General features: G+C 39.3%; 1 protein-coding gene across 1 annotated transcript; it reads right to left on the bottom strand.

Annotated features, from left to right (window-relative positions):
- Window positions 1-696: 696 nt before the first annotated feature.
- Window positions 697-17,936, bottom strand: SQLE (squalene epoxidase). Its single transcript, XM_058833196.1, has 11 exons — window positions 17,111-17,936; window positions 14,814-15,066; window positions 14,343-14,523; window positions 11,673-11,769; window positions 8,500-8,613; window positions 6,697-6,868; window positions 5,813-5,908; window positions 5,121-5,263; window positions 3,882-3,978; window positions 3,329-3,416; window positions 697-2,552 (listed from the first exon to the last, which is right to left on the bottom strand). The coding sequence occupies exons 1-11, from the start codon at window positions 17,396-17,398 to the stop codon at window positions 2,360-2,362; spliced, it is 1,722 nt and encodes a 573-aa protein (XP_058689179.1). The 5' UTR covers window positions 17,399-17,936; the 3' UTR covers window positions 697-2,359.
- Window positions 17,937-21,763: the final 3,827 nt, after the last annotated feature.

Below are 21,763 nucleotides of genomic sequence, written 5' to 3'. Positions count from 1 at the left end.
AAAACCATCCTCACATGTTCATTTATTTGTGGCACATAGGCGTAGAGAATGAAAATCAAGATTCTTACAGACCACTTCTGCATACTTAACACTAGGTGCTGTTGGATTCCATTTTTGGCCATTTTACCTATGGACATTACTCACTGCCAGCTTTACTCTTCTTAGTCTCAGCTGACTCAAGAACTGCTTTTTTCATGACTTCTCCTTCATCCCTCTGCATCCATGAGAAAATAACTGTAGTCAGGGACTACAGAAAGCAGCTGGAAATTCTGCCCTGCAGCTCTTTTCTGGGGCAGAGCTGGTAGGCCACCACCAGCTGCAGTAGGCACCCAGCCAACACTACTAAAGACCAGCTCATCAGTAATCGCAGCCAGAAGCCCAATCCTGTTACCCTGCGTCCCAACAATCCCACTCTGTTTGATATTTCAAAGTAAGCCCTCCTCTTGTCCTGAGGACAAGGCACGTAGCCATTTCATGGTCATATTTTTAGGTTGACCCTTCTTACACACACACAACTTTTGTCTCTCCCCCAGCAATTTCCAATAAGTAATTGCTACCCTGATCATCAAGACACTTAACCAGGCACTGAATTCAGGACAAGAAAGGAAAAAACTCCTTACATATATATGTATATTTAAGCATATAAATCAGAATTTAACAAAACTCTTTAACCAGAAACACACAACAAAAATAATCTACAGATATAATAACTTTTTATTTACGTAAGCTGAGGATGCGTATTTGGCTCAGGACTCTTTATCCATGATTTTAAAGAGACTGACTGCAAATAATATAAAAAAATAAAAAATGTAAAATTAATCAATATTTTCAAAATTGTCACAAATTTTGAAAACACTTCTATAAATTCTGCAAACTTTGTGTACCCTTAAAGGGGCACAATTTAGTTACCATATATAATGATAACTGAAAATATTAGTACTTTACCCTAAAGTTTCAACATAGACATATTCATGATGGTGTAATTTCAAGAGGGTATCAAAAGTGATCATGGTTAGAAAAATATACATACTTTTGCTCCTGGAAAAGAAAAGGTCATTTGAAATATCCATCAAATAAACACTAAATAAAGTCTCTCCACAGATTTTTTTCACAGTCCAAGATAAAATTAATGTTTATACACAGCTTATGCAATCTGTCATTTTCAAGGTAGAGTCACAGTTTCACCAGTACAGAAGAACAAAACCTGTTACTACTCTCCAGACTGTTGGCTGCAACCACATGTGATTGTTTAGGCAAGCCAAAAGAGCAGAGCCATACAGTGATACCCAAACCAATCATAGGAAAGGTAGAGAAAATGCAGATGCACAAGAGCAAAGAAAATCACACTGATAACAAGAACACTGAGAGGAATAGTGACCAATAGGAATAGATATGAACTCTTTAGTAGCATGCAGTAATTCCTACAGGAAAAATAATCCCACCACACTCCAAGTATTAAAAGGACACTTTCATGGTGCTTTTCATTAATTTTTGAAGGAACATTAAAGATTGTTGTCTACTGGAAATAGCCTGGACTTAATTTGTTTCAGTGGATACAGTGTGTTGCTGTGCTTCACTTCATGGCAGTGCTAAACCTCGGTTGCATACACACCAAGCAAAACAACCCCAAACTTTCAAAGTTTTAAAAAGAAATGAGATAGGAAGGAATTTTCAAAAACATGTGCTTTCACTACCTGAGTGCATTGCAGTAGCCAACAAAGAAAAGATGTGGCCATTACTTGTTAAAATGAATTCTGGTGTAAAGAAGGAATTCAGAAGAGCGACATGGCACTTGCAACAGTTACTGAAATTAAAGATATAGTGACACATCAAGATCTGACATCCTTTACAGTGTCCTTTTAAGAGTCAACAGACCTGTATCTTAGATGCAACTGAAACAGAAATGATGCAAATTCTAATGAAATAACCAAATCAAGAATGTTACAGTATTTCATAGTAATAAAGTCTATGGAACTACTGAACAGAAAAAAGCATGAAGGATAATAGCAGCATATGGTTTACAGTTTTCACTTCTCAGTTTATTAATATTAGTGGTGCACTCAGCAATGCATAAAGCAAGGAAAGAAATTCTGTCAAAACTGGCAATTATCTACCACATCAACACTTAATTATGGTCCTTGTAAACAGCTAACTCCTTTTTGAACTTAAATTGCAAAGAAAAGAATATTTACATATAATATATATGTATATAACCACAAAACCAAAATTAAGTTAAAACCTTATCAAGGAAATTGCATTTTGAGGAGAACATAATACAATATTAAATAGTACATGTCCAAAGATTTTGAAGGCATTGTGATTTTCATGCTTTCTTCCTCCAGTCATTTTCCCCTGGATTTTAGTAGACTAAATACTTCATTTCAGAGTAAATTAGTGGAAAAATTATAGAGCAGCTCCGGTAAAGAATAGCTCCACTACTGAAAACTGCTCGAGGCGTGGTGATCCAGGACTCTGATTTAAAGCAAAAATAAACAGCATACAAGGCCACAGCAAAGAAGTGGCCGATCAGTACCATTGGTTTAGGAGATAACCTGCATTAAAAATAAACAGATAAAACTAGTAAATAAACATAATCAGAAAGAACTGAAAAATTTCCATTTTACAAATACAGATCTCCACTCAGGAGCACACACCCTCTACTGATTTAGGCAGATCTGGTCATGCCAACTCAACTGAAAAATACAAACTTGGTTCTCTTGGGCTGTTCCACACTCTGCATTCCCTTCTACAGCACAGCCAACATATACTGCTGCTTTTTCTCATTTATAGCACCCTTTGTCTACCTTATTTACCCCCAGAGAAATATTTTAAATAGCCTTTGAGTTTTAGCTCTCAGTCCAAAAGGAGAGAAATACAAAAGCACACATTCTCCTATGTTCAGAGTAGTAGGATTTACTGTGCATTCACAAGTTTCTGAGGGGTAATTCAAACACCTTCATTGCAAGAGATTTCCCTGCTCCTTACAGCTTTTTATGGGAGGCCTCACCCAACACTACTCTCAGCTTCTCAAGTAGGAAACATCTCCACCAGCTGCTCTGCTTGTCTGGACTCCTCTACCTTATTCAAATTCCTGTGCCACTTACACTAGGAGCCACCAGCTTTAAGTGGCCTTTTTTATGCAGAAAAAAAACCCAATAAGTCAGCACTTAGAGAAACAGTTTCTAATAAAGCTCCTTTTAATAACCTTGAGTATAATCTTAAAATCTTGGCTGATGTGGACGATCCTCCCTGTGTTGGGCCGCCTGATGGGGAACAAAGCAGATCCCTCAGGGGCACACAATAACCACTGCCAGCACAGTGAACTTACACTGAGAGCAATCCAACAGGACCTGAGACACATTCTCCTCCAAGTCTGAAGTAATGGAAACAGGCTTTCTTTAGCTGATGCAAGGAATCTACAAAATTAATTAAAATGAATAAAACAAATATAATCAACACATACTGAAACATTTTTTCTGCATGCACAATAATGACATTAAATACAGGACTTTGGCAGCTGTCATTCTGTTCAATTCAGCTGGATTTTAAGCTGGGTTTTTTTATACAAAGGACTTACATAATATCTACATATTTTTGCATAATTGACTATTGTTTTCTTTGTTTTGGAGTTTTTCTTTGGTTAGTTATTTAGTCCTAACTCCAGAGTTGCCTTCACATTGCTAAAATTCTGTCTAAAAGCCTAAGCAGAGAACACAAGAAAACTTATTAAAATTCTTTGATTGATATATTTTTAATATGTAACAATATACATACATATATATATATATGGACATACACACAGGGACGTGGACATCCCCTTCCCAGTCATATTTATTTACCAAGTTAAAATTAATCAGAGGTTATATTTAAGATATATTTACCATCTGTGGCAGCAAAGAGTTCATAAAGTGCCTGGGCAAGAACATTCACTACAAAAGAATGAGATTTTTTTCTTGACCAATAAAATGTTCTTTTTGCCTGAAAAAAATAAAATAAAAATATAAATATAAAATAAAAATATAAATATAAAATAAAAAAAAAAATACAAAGGAACATTCAGAAGATTCCCAACAAGGTGACGTGGCAAGAGTCATGCTCATGGGACCTGTAGAAGGGATTTAGTGATATGCTAGATTGACTCCAAGCTAGGTCATTAAGGGATTTTAGAAACTTGCTGAACCAGTTATGCAAGCTCCCCTTACCTTAAATATAAGGGGAAAAGGGTAGTTCCAGAGCATGTTTCATCTCATACTACAGTAGGTGCCTGGGATACAGCTGAAATTTGAAGGATAATGCTCAGCTAGTTCCCTCAACTAATAAATAGGTAATAAATAGGAAATGACTGGAGTCTGAGGTGGCTAGCTGCCCTAAAAGTATCTGCATGTGGTCAGGTAAGTCTTGAACTATCCTGACTTTTAGGGTTCTTCCAAGTGCTCCTCAATTTTCAAATACACTTTTTAAATCATCTACTTGTAGTCTACAATTATACTACCTGTAATTTAGCCAAGACAATATGCCTAACCCCATTAAAAGCAGTAAAGTAATAAGTAAGAAATCTTACTATCTACTCATCAGAATTTTGGGACTATCACTGAAAAAATAAACCTTGCATGAACACTGATGGAGCAGATCCTGGGAAAGAAGGATCCCTTCTAACTTACTACTCAGATTAACACAGCAGGCAAGAGGCCAGTGGAGGCTGAGATGTCTCTTGAAAGACTGAGTACACAAGCTCATTATTGTAAAAGTTCCACTCACAGAAGTGTAATGGTTCAAACCCACCACATTTAGGATCACTCTGGTTAAAAATACCCTATTAAAATGGGAATATCAGGTTATCCTAGCAAAGCATCCTGGCTAGACACAGCACACCAACCTCCTTAAGTAAAACACAGCAGGTCAGTGTGAAAAGTTTTGAAACTGCCTCTTGGCACACAGCACAGCAGTTACAAACCACAGCTCCACTGGTCAATGCCTGATATCTGATTATTCTAGCCAAAACTTTGAAAACTGCTATGCCTCACCAATAACTTACTTGTCCCTGAGTTGCATAAAACTTAGAAGTGTGTCACCAAATTGCAGCAGAAGCTGTCTAAAATAAGTCCAAAATAAAGAATCACCTTAAGAACATCAGAATCTTCATAAAGGTCTGGGATATCCTGGAGCAAACGTCTCCATATTTTAACATCATTTAAAATAACACTCATTCCTCCACCAGTTAGAGGGTGTCTTATATTATATGCATCTCCTAAAAGAAGAACACCTAGGTAGAAGAGAAAAAACAATAGGATACTGCACAACCGTTAAGAAATCTTAAAACTCAAATCCTCTAAAAAACCATGAAAATTACTTAGAATTCATTCCCACCAGAAAATAAGATGTATAATAACTAGAAATTAAAAACAAAAAACCACAATGTCTTTAAGTTAAAAGGCTAAAAACAGCTTTAAGATAATCAAGGTTAAACTATTTTTTCCAGATAAGTATGCGTGTTCATGTGTCAAAGAACACACTTTTAAAGTTAATTTATTTTGTTTTTAATATTTTTTTCTCTGAAAGGCCTCACCTGTATAAGCCGGAGCAACTGAGTAAATTAAACTTAAAGATAAAGCAGGCACTGATTTAACATCTGGTAATGTAAACATTCCAGTTAAATTTTGCACAAGGTACACATTTGCAAAATAATATTTTTTATAGAAGATTTATGAGACAGTTGTACTGAACAACAAATACACATCTAAGACAACAAAATCCTATGCCCCAGAAGATACTTATAATACTTTTTTTCTTCCTTTTATTTCATAATACCCACCTTTCTTGTTTACAGCAGAAGGAGGCAAGAAGCTGGCTGGCATAGTCCTTAAACGATCATTCTGAACTGCTATTAAGAATGGTTCCTTTAAGTGATCTGCAACAACCAAATATTTTAGTTACAGTATTTAGACAAAGACACAATTTGTACACAATCCATTTTAATCTCTTTTTATGTTACAGAGTCATAGAATGGTGGGGGTTGGAATGAGACCTTGAAGATCATGTAGTGCCAAGCCGCCTGCTATGGGCAGAGACACTTCCCCTAGACCAGACTGCTCAGAGCCCCATCCAACCTGGCCTTGGACATCTCCAGGGATGTGGCAGCTCAGGTTCCCTGAGCAACCTGTTTTAGTGCCTCATCACCCTCCCAGTAAATAATTGGTTCCTAATATCTAATCTAAACCTACTCTCTATTTTAATCCATTTCTCCTTGTCCTGTCACTGATGCTCTTGTCAATAGTCCTGCCCCAAAAGCCTTCTTTTTTCCAGACTGAACAAATCCAACTCTCTCAGCCTCTCCTCATAGGAAGAGCCCTCCATCCCTCTGGTCAACTTGGTGGCCTCCTCTGGACTCATTCCAACAAGTCAATGTCCTTCCTGTGCTGGGCGTCCCAGAGCTTTATATAATCCTTCTGAATTGCTGACCCCACAGATGTGAGCAGAACAAACTTGTGTGTGTTGTGTGACATGGAACCAAAGAAGGGTGAATGGCTCCTGAACCAGTGCCCATGCACTGTATACTATGCAAGTATGTATATTATATAGGGAAAAAGCCACACATTTCACATTTCATTGAATTTTATTAATTCAGTGAAATGTGTCTCTTTTTTTTTTTTGACATATTTAAATGTGCCAATTCTCTACAAGTCTTTCCAGACTTACCAGGTAGTTGTGGATGAATGGTCTCGATCATGTACTCTTTTAAATTTTTTGGCATTTCCCCTCGAATATCAACAAGGACCCGTGTTTCAGTTGAAGAAATCTTATAGATTAGCACTGGACTCGTTTTAGCTAAAACAAGTTCGGCATAATTAGGTTTAAACTGTGATGCATCCTTAAAAAAGAAGGAAGGGGAAGAAAGATTGAGACTCTTTAATGAAAGGATATTAAACATCAGATAGACAAAGTAATTTTCTAAAACACTTAAATAAAATCCTATATCATATTAAGTTTGTGTTATTCTTCTCTTAAATGAAGAAGTGCTTTCAAAAAGAAAGTTCTGAATTTTAGTGTAGCAACAATTCTGTTGCCAATACATTTTAGTATTTACTGGAATCACTAACTCATCCATTTTATTTGAATACCTCACCAATATTTAATATATGCCATTGAAAACCTATAACATAATCAAGGTAGTAGTTTTCAGTAAGATAATTTTGTTATGTTTTCATAAAGAAAGTGGTGGGAGGGAAAGAAATCAACTAATCTAAATATAATTACTTGGAGACACCAACAGAAGAAGAATCATAGGGTCTTGTGAGGTCTTAAAGGAGATTCCAAAAGTAGAAAAACTTAGGCACTGCTAACTGGATTAGAGACCCAAAAAGTACTTAAGTTGCTACCAGTCAGTGTTCCCAGTCTAGTGAAAATTCTGTTAGCTTTGGTTCATTCTCCCTTAATTATTTTTGCTGTTAATGCATCAGTTAATGCAGCAGACATAGAGTGGAAGATCCAGACAGGATTTCTACCTGGATTCTCCACCCAGCTACCAACCCAGATTCCCAGTCCAAAACCAGGACACCACCCTCTCTCTTGAAGTTTATAGGTCCTGAAATTTACAGGTCCTGAAGGCAAATATGCACCTGGTTACAAGGTACCCCACCTTCAGGCAGGAGCACAGTTTGGGAACCCTTCTGGAGTAGAAAACATAGGTGGTTTGGCTCACAGCTTCTAGGATGATCTAAAACCTAAGATTTTTACTCCCTGAACAAATACTGTAACTATTGAAAAAAAAGGAGTGTCACCATCATAGGTACCAGTATCTCAACATCAAGCTTTCAAAACATCTATGTCCAGGGAAACAATTTTACCAGTTGGGTTCCATGTTTACAATGGTGCCTACTTCGGATCCAGCACTTAGCGCTAAATAAGATATAGCTCTAATATAAAGCAGTGGTATGTGTGCTGTAAGATCCTGAAACATTTTTTCATACCAAAAAAAAAAAAAAAAAAAAAAAATTATTCTATGAACTGGTTTAGTGAGTCCAGAGCTCAGTTTAACGTAGTTAAGCAGCCATTTTCTTAAACACTCCCTTGTTTATCTATATGCTTAAGGTTAACCCTGTACTCTTAAAATCAGAAATCTAACTTTTAACAACAATATCCACTTTAAAAAACAAAAAACAAAAAGCAGGCTCAGAGATACATAAAAGTGTTTAAGAGTTGAAAATCTGATCTGTAATTGTACCTAATATGTTAAGTCTGACACAGTAAGAAGTTCAACTATCCTAAAGCTGGGACTGAATGAATATACATCAACACTTTAGGAGTTAAAATCAGAACAAAATTTCCAAGCACTTCAAAGGGACACAGAAACTGACAGAACAGCTGGATAAATACCTAAAAGCACAATTCTAATTGATTCTGTTGGAAAAAGAAATGAACAGCAACATACTTAGTGAAATTCAGGCCCACATTACAAAGCAGAAGCACAGTGGTTTATATAGTATTGTACATAAAAGTTACCTTCAAAATGCAACCAACAAAATGGGATGAAACAGTAACTTTGTTGGATACCAAGTTTTTCCTGAATTTGGAGAAAAGTCCATCAGCTACAACTGTAAGTGGAGCATGAAGTTCCTGCAGCATAAATTAAAAATAAAGATGTGACAATGTTAATTTTGCTTCAGAACAATGAGAAGCAATTTCCAAGATCTCCTTTCCAATGGTAAATTAGATGCTTTAGAACACAATAAGCATCTAATCTGTGATCTAAGAGGATCACAGGCCATACTAACAATATATGTATTAAGAAACACTATGGGGTTTACCTTCCTTGTATTCATACTTATCTATTTGCTACACAAGCTGATCTAACAATATACACCATCTGTTTTAGATGCGCACTCAGAAAACACAGCTATGGGAACTGTGTAGAAACTTGGATTAAAAAAATACAATAAAGAAGAGTATTTGCTCCCTTCAGGCTGTAATGCTCTTCAGAAGAAAAAAAAGAAAATAAAGAAGAATTTCAAATTAAAGAACTATGCATAAGCAGCTAAAGAAAACCAAACCAAAGTATAATAAGCTGACAAGCTGCAAGCACATAGGCTCTTCTTTAAAAGACCAAGCAGGAAACTCTGAGCAGCTCCAAGTCTGGTTAAGAACTATTAACTAATAGTATATTTATGGACAAAATACAAATCTGAGTGAACTGTTCAGGTTCAGCCTGAAGGTCTGTATAAATTCTTAACGTTTAACACATACATCATTCTCAAACATAAGCAAATAATTCCAATTACTAAAATATATTTTTATGCCTTTACTTTTATTGTCATATAACAACATTATTATACTAGGAAGCATTTAAAGGTAGGTGTTTACTTCTTCCTACAGCTTTCTCAGTGTCAATATATTCAGTGACTGAACTTCAAATGGCAATAGATTTACAACAAGCATTAGTCCTTAGCTTTCAGTGATTTCATAAGCTTGGCATAAGCAGTAAAAAGTATTTCTCCTTTTAAGCTTTCAGTTTGTAAGTAAGGCAAAAAAAGCACACTATGTTTCATCGGCACTCCTAGGAAATCTTTTACTATTGTATGGGTGAGTCACTCTGCAAGTTCCTCTGTGAGCAGTTGCCACCAACACTGTAGCAACTCACAAAATACTCAAAAAAATCATAGAATATTCTGAACAGGGGGGGAATAACAAGAATCATCAAGTCTGACTCAACTTGGTCATACAAACTTTAACATCTTTTGCCATGTGAAGGGAAGCCAGACAAAATCAGACGAGAGTAGATTAAGTAAGGTAAAACATGTTTTATGGTGTCTGTGCTTATAGAAGTGAGCTCCTGAGTAGAGTTAACAAAACCCCTTTCCTATGGATTCCTAATTGGATGATTGCAAGCTCTAATTATTCCTGCAATTAGACGAAAGTCACCTGTCCATATCAGTTTCCTGCTGACTAATGAGTGGAACATTCATGCTACAACTTTTCCACAGTCAACACAATAAACTTTGACTGTACTCAGTTGCCTAGTTTCAAAAAATGTTATAAGTTGACCTTCAGCATACTGGCTAATTTGAACCTCATTTAAAAGAATAAAAATCTCAGAGGAAATGTGGTGGAGAATGTAGGATGGAAAGAACAGAAAACACACAACACAGACCAGTCTCCTTTCCTTATAAATGCAAGCCAAGGGATGTAAACAGGCTTGAGTTTGGGGTTTTTATTCAGCTAAGAGCTTCCTAGCTGTAAAAACTAACATGTAAGGGAGACATAGTAAATAGAAATGTTTAAAGGAAATTTCTTATATACTAGATATCTAAAATCAAAGGAGATCTAAGCCAGCAAATGAAACAGCTCTTTCCAGCCACAAAACTTCAGCATTCAGAGCAAAACACGACTTTGACTATATTTAAGTATACAGACAGGAAACTTAAGGCCTTTAGAACAATATCCAGACTTTCAGGAAAGATGCAGGCTATAACATCCTACTGGTCAAATAAGTCACACTTAAAATTAGGACAACATCCATAGATGTGTGTGAAGCTTAGAGTGTGAAGCTTAAAAACAGAACTCAAGACAAAATATGCATGTTCCCCTTCTACCCCTCAAACAAAATAAAACAAAAACACCCTTCTACGTTGCTGGATGATAAAGCCAATTGAATTTGGTAAATAAACCCGAACAAACACCCTTTGCCCTGCAAAAAATCCTCCTCCTCCTCTCCAAACTCCCTGTCTTTCCCATACCTGTGGTTCAGTGGCTTATTCTCCTAGAGTGAATTTCCTAATAGTTTCATTCATATTACATGAGGCAAGACAGACCAAGGAACAGGACTTGGAATTCACTCCTCCTCCAGCTAACCTCAAGAGGGGTCAAGAATGTTGTTACTTCTCTGCTTGCTTGCAGCACTTAGTTGTCAAGTGGGCTGAAATGACACTTGCCTGAGGACAGTTTAAAACCAGGTTGCTCCCCTACAGCTTTGGAAAGTACTTTTAAAAGGCTCTCTCCTATATGTTTTTATGCCACCAGTCCCATTTCTAAATGACTTAGACATGGAAAATTGTTAATAATCCTCAGAGCAGGATGTTCCAGCTACTCAGGAACTTTGTCCATCTATAGAGGAGGAGGGCATAGGCAGGAGATTCCTGTTTGAGTACATCTACATAACTTTAGGCAACAAAGGAATATCAAAGTCCAAAAAGATTACAAATTTGGTTTTCCTGGAAAATATGCAGCATATCCAGAACTTCAGTACAGGGGTTCTACCCAGACTGGCGTTTCCTAAACTTTTTAAATTTTTCAGTTTTTCTCTAGATGATGGAAGTATATGTGGAAATGCAGACCACTACACACAGCTGAAGCACAAATCTTAATATGTTGGTTTTTTTCACCAGGAACTCTTGAAAGATTTTAAACTCCAGACATATGAATAATGAAATAAATAACGAACTGAATTCTCCAGAGAAACTGGAAGCAAAATCTTTGTAAGAAATTATAACAAGTATTCCCACATTCCCAGACTGTATGCCATAGAAAATAATCTCCCTTTGTTAAATCTTTTGCTTTCTTGATAACTATATTATTTCTGTACTAGTGCTCTGAAACACAAGCTTTTAAAAAATTATACATATAAAGCAATACTTAATTTTCTCAACAGTTTAGCAAAGATTGTAACAGAAAACTCTTACCTTAGTGTCTCCAGTTTCTTTGTCCTTGTACTGAACGCCCACAACACAGTCATCTTCCTCAAGTAACTGTAACACAGTCCCTTCAATGAATTTTGCACTGAAATGAAACAGAAGGGTTAAAATAGAAGAGGATTAATCATACCAGCATTTCAAGGCACTAGACACAGAAAAAACCCCAAATTTTCAACAATGTTATCTCTGTCAACACAGTTTAAATTTTGAAAAAAAAAAGGGTTCCAGAACACTTTCTGAAGCCACATTAACTGTCAAAAAGTGTTGGTCATAAATTTCACTTTGACACTACCTTTGGTTTTATACCTGAATATTCTAAAAACTGTACTATTTATCATAAACACCCTGCCACTTAGTAGAGTCCCCAGCTGTGTCCCATGGCTCTGGAAAAGATGATGAGAGGAGTTTCACACCTAGTACCGGTCAGAAATCAGGGAGCTGACTGAGTCATCCCTGCTAAAAGTTAGGAATCGCTGACAGTGCAGGCGAGACCTAACTCCAAGGAGAATTAAAGAACAGGATCAGCAGCACTTAAACCGTTAACATGAACACTAGATAAAAGTCAGGCACATAATTCTCAGAGCAGTCCAAACTAACCTCAACTGTTTAGGACACAGATACCCAGCTTGTTACCTCAGAAATTCAGGGTAGAGTTTTGGTTTTATTCTATTTATGCTTTTAAAGTTTTGCTAACACTTATGTTCAAGTGGAGCACCCCTTGCTTTTTTCTCCCAACCAGAGCCATTTTCAGTTCAGAAATGAAATCTCTGTAAACCTACAATCTTTGTTGGGTCGGAGCTGTTTGACCTGATCACAGCACTTCAGCTGCTCAAAATGGGACACTGTCTCTCTCAGAAATATTTCATATCCAGACGGAATTCCACAGCTTTAAGAACTGAGCTAAAGGTGCATGTGGGAATACAACAGCTTGTTATTTTAGGCACTTAGAAGGAATACAGGCAGTTCAATTAATGTTTTTCTTTTTTTTCCCTGGGATCCAGCACAGACATTTCAGAGCAGATCATGACTGGCTTAATTTGCCAGGCAACAGGCACATTGGCTGTTATCAAAATATGAATGGTTATGAGTGAGCACACAACAGAAACCTCAACAGCAAGGGACTGCAGCAGCATGCCAGGGAATCAGAGTCCTGCAAATCCTACCAGCTCTAAGTTTCTTTTATAGTTGTCATTTCAGTTACCTGCCTGAGTGCTCACTTTTTCTTCTTATTCTCATCCACTATAAGTGAGTTTTTATACTACATAATGAGTATATTATTATAAACCAATGATGCCCTACCTCTTTCTGCTGCAAAAATAATTTATCTGAAATACATTCATATTGCCTAGAGCTTATGAAGAAGATATACTAATCAGTAATAACTATCCTCTATATCTTGAAAAGCTTTGTGATAAAACCCAAAATCTCCTGGCACTACTAAGAATTCTTGATCTTTCACTACACATAAACATGCAGTTTACTATGCCACAAATTAAATGGCAAGCAAGCATACACAAAACAAACATTCAAAAGTGTGTGGAAAATGGGAAAGAATTTAATTTGTTACAAACATGATTTTTGCTTCAAAGACTGTACAGCTACTGGAGTTTTTCCCACACGTTGTGCACTTAGATGCCCAAATTTCATTAGAGTCTCAACAAGGCTTTAGCTTTGAGAGCTAGAGAACATTGTCACTGCTATCTTTAGTGCCACTTTTAGTAATTTCATATGATATAACAAATACGAAAGGAGAAAGCTCAGAATTAAGTTGTTAGGTAAAAATATGGTAATGCCATATGTCCCTTGGGATATATGGCATTATGGTATTTTTAGGGGAAAAAAATTATTTAGGGGGGGAAAAAGACAATACCAAAAAAAAATCACACAGAAAGCAGCACCTAGAATCTATTCTATTTCAATAAAAGTTCACTCTTTGATAGAAGAAAACAGTTGAGAGAAAACACCCATTTTTTCTTTTCATTATGAAAAGAAGCTGTATTCAAGATTCTGAAACATACAAATTATTAACTGGAAAGAACTAATTCCATCTAGTGCTAATTTTTAGTTACTTTGGCTCACTTCTTGTACAAAAAGAAAGCAAAACAACATACAAATGTAAATGCTTTATTTCTATCATCACTGATAACATCAGTGGAAAAGCTACATGCTGCTGCCCAGTGCAGGAGGGTTGGACTACATGACCTTTAAAGGTAATCCCTTCTAACCCAAACTATTCTGTGATCTAAGAAATCATGCCAGATTTGCCACTCATGCCCTGTCCAAAGAAGTTCTGTGCACTGCTCACCAAGAAGAGGTCACTACTTCTGGTAAAATGGCAAACCCAAGAATCAGCAGAAGAGAATCAATGCTTCACCTGTGAACTGTTCTTTCACACAGACAGGCAAATACCTTGCCTAATATTTAAAGCCCATACTCCCTTAAAGATTCAGTTGTCCCAAATGGTGATATATATGATGTGTATGTAACATATGATCTGATCTACAGAGAGTAGAATGAGTAATTACAGCTGCTACTTTCTCTCACTCTTGTTCATCACAGCCCTCCGTGTTGGGAATGGTTAAGGAATCTCAGGGAAATGACGGGAACAATGCTTCTGAATCTCTGGATCCCAACTGTGCTGTCCACAACATGACTCACTTGGGCTCTGCCATAGCTGCCCTTCGGAGACCCATGATAAACTGGCCATGATGAAAAGATCTTCCACTGGCCACACGTCCGTCTTCAGATGTTGGATAAGGAATCTCAACCTCCAACTTGGTCTCTAGGTCATGAATTATGTAACCATTTACTATTTGTGAATCAATACCTTCTACTGAATCTGCAAGACATAAGCAAAGAGATGAGTCAAAACAAGTCTTTAAGAAAGCCTAATTATTTATTACAAGCATTTCTTTACACAGGGTCCAATTTTCATAAGTAAAATATACATGTTGAAAGAAGAGTATTTTCAAAATAGCGAATTGGAAATACACAAGCAATTTTAACTCAAATGTTAAATGCAGATAATATATTCCTGAATTTTTCCTGTAGGCATACTTTTACTAAATACATTGCTTAGTGTAGTAACTCTTGTGTTACAGATCTATTTACATCTTGAAATGTACCCACCTTCAAGACCCAAGTCCCGAAGAGCATTAAATCCTCCAGGTTGCAGCAGTTCTCCAACTATCCTGTCAGGTTCTTTCAGATCCCTCTCTATCACAGTCACCTTCCTTCCATCTCTTGAAAGCACCGTGGCCAAGGAAGAACCAAGGACACCTGATCCCACGATGATAATTTCTGGATCATATTGGGGTGACAATGTAGAATTTGGAGCAGTCTCTGTCAGGTACACATCTGAGAAGTTCACTTCTCTTTTACCCTTTAGAGAACAAAGGCAACAAAGTTACACGTGCCAATGGATCTGTACCATAACCTTGTCAAGAAGGCTGACTTTGGAGTAGCTCTACTCTGAGCCAGGGTACTGAGGGTGTATTGGTAGTTGGAAGGCATCTTGCAGTTTAGTTTTGTCCAAAATTGAATCTGTCATAGTCTAAAAGGCAACAAAAGCACAAGTAGAGAAAAGAACCAACACCACTGCAAACAATATCACAACCCTGGCTTAAACCTGCCCTACTGACTGAAGTCAAACCTGAAAACAAACAAAACTGCCAGAGGGACTGAAAACTGCTATAAAAGGAAGTAAAAAAAGGCTGTCCCGTAAAGTAAGACTAATATCTTCATGCCAGTAAACCAGTCCAGCATGGAGGCCTTAGCACTTTACAATGGAAAAAGTATTATATATGCTGGAAAATTTATTTCTCTGGAAAACATACTCCTTTTTAATTATACTCTAAGTGAAACTAGCTAACTAACAAAACAGCAACTTATGGTAATATTCAGAATGGAAAAGTGTGAGCAGAAGCAGCTGCCTGGGAAATGCTTTTTAGAAGTGGTCCTGAAATGAAAACTCATTTAACATCTAAAAGTATAAGCAAAATCACCATTCATCTACATTTAAAGCTGTTAAGAATTTACATATATTGGATTGGACATCAATTAATACAGAAACTGGTATCTTAAACCAGCTCTGTTATAGAACCTTCTCAACAGCACTTAATCACATACACTTCAAAGTGAAAAGTAATTTTAAGGGCAACTCCAGTGCAAAGCTGCAAATCATTTCTCCAGCTGGTAGATGAGAGTTCAATTCAGTCTTTCACAAATGTCTCAGCACTGCATTGCTGACACTGGTAAAAACACGACTGCATCAGTGAAACACACTGACACCATAATTTCTAGTGGCCTAGCATCATGTTTATATCTACAATACAGCAAAAGAGTGCTAAACTAACTGTCTGAATTCAGGTAACAAAAGAAATTGGTAAGTGCACATTTTAAGAGGAAAACAAAAATAAAAAACCTTTGACTTGCAGCCATAACCAGTTTCATGTTATTCTGTGCGTGGAGTCAGTGCTCATGTGAAAATGCCCAGAAGTACACAGGAAAGTAGCCAAATAGTGCTGACCACAGATGTTCCAGATATCTATGTCCAGTTCATAGTCTTGGATGGCAGGACTCCAGCTAAGCTCCAGACACCTCCTACACCACCTACAGCTCTCCACTTGTCCCATAGCAAGGGTCACGCAGGGCTCAAGGGAACAGCCTGACTGTCTGAGCAAGTCCTGTACCTATTGCACAAGCAATTGGTCAGCAATCATTTCCCAGTAACTCCAGGAGTATACAACATCTGCAGTTGTATAAACAAATATGTTTTATCCATAAATATTAGTAAGCTCATCAGAGAGTTAGAGAATGGCAGTGGTTGGAAAGAGTTTCTGGACATCGTGGGATCCAAAGCCCCTGTTCAAGCAGGATCAGAGCAGACTGGGCCCTCTTTTGGACACCTCCAAGGATGGAGACTCTTCCACCTCTCTGGAAAATGTTGCATTGCTTAGTCACCCTGACAGTAAACAGTGCTTCCTGTGCTCAGAGCAACGTCCTCTGTTTCATTCTGTGCTCACCACTTCTCATTCTGTCACCAGGCATTGGTGGAAAACACCTTGGCGCAGCCTTCTTTGAACCCTCCCTTCAGGTATTTACATACAGCCTTCTCTCTTTCCTCACAGTCCTTCATCTCTACAACAGACTGGCAACTGAAGATATTTTTCTGCTACTATAATAACCCTTTACTCCAAATCTTTCTTAAAACATACTTGTTTTGATGCTAGAAAACCCCTGGTCTACCACTCTTCCTTTGCCAACCAAAAATAACACAAAACATGACAAATCAAACATCCAGCACCTAAAGACAAACCCTGTCCAACCCTTTCTTAGCTCTTTTCCCTCACCAGGGCAGACGGCCTGGCCACAGGGAAAAGCAGCAGAATCTTGCATTCCATGTGCCACGTCTGAATCCAACTTACCTTTCTGGATTTGGGCTGTTCAACTTGTTGAGATCCCGGGGTGGGTTTGGCCCAGAAGAAGCCAACCAGGGGCAAAGCTGAGAGCACATCAGAGAGCATCCCCAGGTGTGACTTCTGCTTCTGCCGCTGCCTGGGCCCCCTGAAGTGGTACCTGTACGACAGCACCAAGCCGAGCGAGAAAAACACCAGCACGGAGAGCAGCACCTCCTTATTAGCGTAAGTCATGAGGTCTCCACACTTTTTATACACGTAAATGAAGGAGGCGATACCCAGAAAGGTCCACATCATGAGGGTCACTGATTCCTGTTGCTCCAAAGCTTCACCGCAGATGGATGCTGGCGCAAATGGGGTTTCGTGGAAAGGATGAAAAAATGTATCTACAGAAAAGGAACGATTTCCGCTCCAATGGAAGGTGGGGAGATTTCAATGGAAAAACAAGGAGCCCCAGAAGAGGACCAAACCCCGCCTCGCCAGGCTGCCACAGGAGCCTGGACAGAGGTTCAGAAACCGGGAAAAAAGAATATATAAAACGTCTTCTCAAGAACCCCCTCCCGGACACGCGATGCTGGAGGAGCTCGTCCCACCGCCCCCCGGGTCACCCCTCCGCCGCACCCAGCCCCGCTCGGTGCCGGGACTCTCCTCCGCTGGCGGCGGCGATGCGGCCGGAGCCCTCACGCCCGGGGATGAGGCGGCGGCGGCGCCGCGCGGGGCGGGGGGCGGACGGTGCACGCCCAGGGGGGCGCGGCTGATGCTCTGCTCTACCTGCCCGCGCCAGGGCACGCCGCAGCTGCCTCACGGAGAGAAGATGCGGTGCCGCTGCCTCCCTCCTTGACCCAGTCCCGGCGCCCCGCGGCGCCTCGCGGCAGGAATGGAGGGTGTGGGGAGAACGAGGGGCAATAGGCGCGAATGGAGAGGGCGGCCCGCGGGAGGGGCGGCCCCGCGGCCATGCTAATGAGTAACGGCCGCCACCGCCCCGCGGGCACCGCGCGCCCGTGCCTCAGCGGCGCCGGCCAATCGGCGGCGCTATGCCGAGATGGCGCTATGACCGCCGACCAATCGGAGCGCGGGGAGGGCGGGGCTTGCGCTCGCCGGGCGATGTGACGCGAAGGGCGGGGCGGGGTTGCCGTGGTGACGATGAAGGGCGGGGCAGCTGAGGGGCGCTGGTAGGCCCAGGGCTTCGGGCGGTGGCACCGTCGGGTCCCTTGCTCGGGGAATATGAAAGAAAACAATGCCCATCGGAAAAATCAGAGAGTCATGGAAGGGTTTGGGTTGGGGGCGACGTTGGAAGGTTGGGCAGCGACACCTTTCACTAGACCAGGTGGCTCAAAGCCCCATCCAGCCCAGCCTTGAGCACTCTCAGGATTCAGGCATCCACAGCTTCTCTGGGCTGCATGTTCCGGTGTCTCACCACTCTCAGAGTAAAGAATTTCTTACTAGTATCTAATCTACATCTACTTCCCTTCCGTTTGCAGCCATTCCTCCTTGTCCTGTCACTCCATGCCCTTGTGGAAGGTCACTCTCTGGCTCTCTTGTAGCCCCTTTACATACTGGGAGATGCGGTAAGGTCTCCACAGAGTCTTCTCCGGGCTGAACAACCTCATCACTCTTCGCCTGTCTTCATAAGAGAGGTGCTACATCTCCTCTGATCAACTTTGTGCCCCTTGTCTGGACTCATTTGAATGGATCTATGTGTTTCTTGCATTGGGGTCCCCACAGCACTCCGGGTGAGGTCTCACCAGATCAGAGCGGAGGAGCAGAATCCCTTCCCTCATCCTGCTGGCCACACTACCTTTGATGCAGCCCAAGATTAACCTGAGCTTCCTCTTTTAGCGTTGAACTCCTCAAGGGCACTAACCTGTAGTCCTCCCATTTCTCCCAGAGGGACTTTTCTTGCACTGTGTTCTTGTTGCGATGCAACAATATGAGTATGTCTGTCTAGCACAGCATAACAATATTTAAAAGTGAGGAATGTATGAAACATGACAGGACTTCAGCAGGAACTGGTGAAAGAATAACCAAAACCAATCACATCCACATGGAGCTAAAGGAGATGAGATCTTTGCAGTGGTAAAATGGAGTAGATTTAAAGAGGGGAGAAACATCTGATAGCTTCTCAGTAATATGAGATTAAACCAGTTTGACACTTTTGAATAAATGCAGGTGAAATTGGAAACTATTAAAAGATGGGGCTTTGGTTCATTCATCAGATCAGTCAGTTCAGGCTAAAAATAAAGACCCTGTGAGCTAAAGAGATGAAACAGGTTTTTCTACTTGGTAATAACATGAGTCTCATCCAACAATGATGGTTGTTCCCTCAAAAATGAAATTAATTCTGGTGCAACAGTAGCATCCAAAAATCATAGACATCTATCTATAAAAACATTCACAGCTTCTTTTCCCCAGTTTGAACAAGGGTTATTACAGCTGTCAACAAGTTTTAAACCACTGGAGACTGGACTTCTTAAATACATCTGCACTTGAGTTCCTATGTTCAGTTTATAAATATTCCTTGTTTCTGCTAAAAATGCCTTTTCCTTATGGTCCAATCTCCACAGATCAATTGTGTTTAACTCTTCTGGGTATTTCATGCTAGAGACCAAACACAAAAAGAGCCATAGTCTTCAAGTTACTGGAACCAACACCAACCTTCTGAAGACTAATAAGTGTAAACTGATATACATGAACCAACAATTGCTGAAAATTAATACCAGATTAATGCAAGTGCATAGTCAGAACTATACCAAGGAGCAGAACAAGCTGTAATGGCTAATAGAAAGAAGGATGGTAGATGAGGAAACAGATGAAAGCAGAATCTTGTGAATGAAGATACTGGTATGATGATTTTAAGACTAGAGTAGAATTTCTTTTTCCCCTTTAGTGCCAACTACACAAAACCCTTCACCTTGTGAGGATTCTGCTTGGTGCAGCTGTAAGGTTATTTTGGTCACAACAGGTGACTGCAGAACATAAATGTTTTGTCTTGTCCAAGTCGCCCTATAGCCACTGTGCCTGAGCCAGAGTAGAGAGCAGCTATCCATGGAAGATATGAGAAACAGTGTGTGTTTCTCTGGCTGCAGGCTGTAATTAGATCTTAGTAGGTAATCAACAAAACTGCATGCTTATTCTCCTTCCACCCCATGAAATTGTCATCTCTACACGAAATATTCACACAAAATTTCAAGATTATATAATTTGTGAGTCATTTTTCCTGATACTTCTATTTGGAGTGGTTAGTGCTGGGAATTGAAGCAATTACAGAATTCTGACAGATGCATCTGTTCAAGGTTCAGATGCTATCAGAACATTTCTGTATTTCCAGCCAAGATGTTGACAATGGGTGGCTCCCTGCTCCTTTTTCATTTACTCTCACTCTCCTGGTTGTGGTGAAGAGCTTGGCATATTTGCATTTCTTGAAATGTAAGTTCACTGCAAGAACTACATTTTTTTGCTTGTGTTATTGTAAATTAGGTAGATAGCTAGATAGAGTTACTGATTTTGTTGTTGTTAAATGCCATAACTGCATTTTCCAACTTTACAATTTATGTGCATTCCTAAATATTTTTAATTTTCTTTTTCTAGAATGAGTGACTTCTTGTTTCATTTGCATTGCCCTTGTCAAAATGACTACTGTGAAACATCTTTTAATGATTTAAATCTCACAGTGGCAAATATGAAAAGGCTGAAGCAAGAATTTCTAAAGTTTTATGACAACTTTTTTTACAACCAGGAAATAAAGGCTCCAAAGAAGAGGTTGGAATTGAGTAGTCTTTTCTTTTAACCCTTCTCAAGATGCAGCTTCCTTCAGCAAAATGCTGTTTTCGGACTTGGACAATCAACAATTGGAAGGGAAGTGGTGTGGTGAAGGAATAACCAGAATTGGTTGGCTGAACTCCAAGGTATAAAAAATAAATCACTTGATGAAGCCTGCCTTTTACACAGAAGCAGGCATCATTCTGAGCCATCTTAAGCTGCAGAGCCATAAAACACATATCCCTGGTTCCTGATCACAACTGCCCCAGGAGCACAGGCATCAGGACCAATGTTTGCAGTGTCAGTGACAGCGTGTGCAGCGTGAGACTGACTCTTGCTGTCCATGAATGGGCTACATGTGACAAAGAGCCTGGTCTCACTCTGCATCCTTGGCATTAATTAATTAGTAACTGTGTTCTACCTGCACAGGTAGATAGATGGAGCAAGTCTGGTGTGTAGACTGAAAGATTAAAAAAAGATCTGTTCTTGTGTTTCACTCATCATCATGAGAAGTAGCAGAGCCTGGTAAATGTTTGGATGAGGTGTGGTAGGGATCCTGAAGAACTTGAAGGATAGTTATATGAAACTGCAGTTACTCAGAATCAGAGGTGCTTCAAGCTCTGAAGCAAGAGGCCACTTAAATAAAAAGCCTTAATAATTTTGTTTTTATCAGTGGGTGTGTGATGGAATAAAAAACCTGCTGTCCTTTATGTGGGCATTTTATTGAGAAACTGGGTGGTTAAATTAATTTTTTAAAAATTAATTTAATCCAGCAGTGCAGCTGGATATTTTCAAGGCTGATCACAATGAACTCTGCAAGTGTTTTCAAAATTATTTTAATGAATGTCAAAAAAACAGCTTAGTGTCTGAACAATAGTAAAAACATTATCAAATATATATGTT

The sequence above is a fragment of the Poecile atricapillus genome, chromosome 2, assembly GCF_030490865.1.
Source record: "Poecile atricapillus isolate bPoeAtr1 chromosome 2, bPoeAtr1.hap1, whole genome shotgun sequence".
Classification (NCBI taxonomy): Eukaryota; Metazoa; Chordata; class Aves; order Passeriformes; family Paridae; genus Poecile; species Poecile atricapillus.
This window is presented reverse-complemented; position numbering and strand designations above follow the sequence as displayed.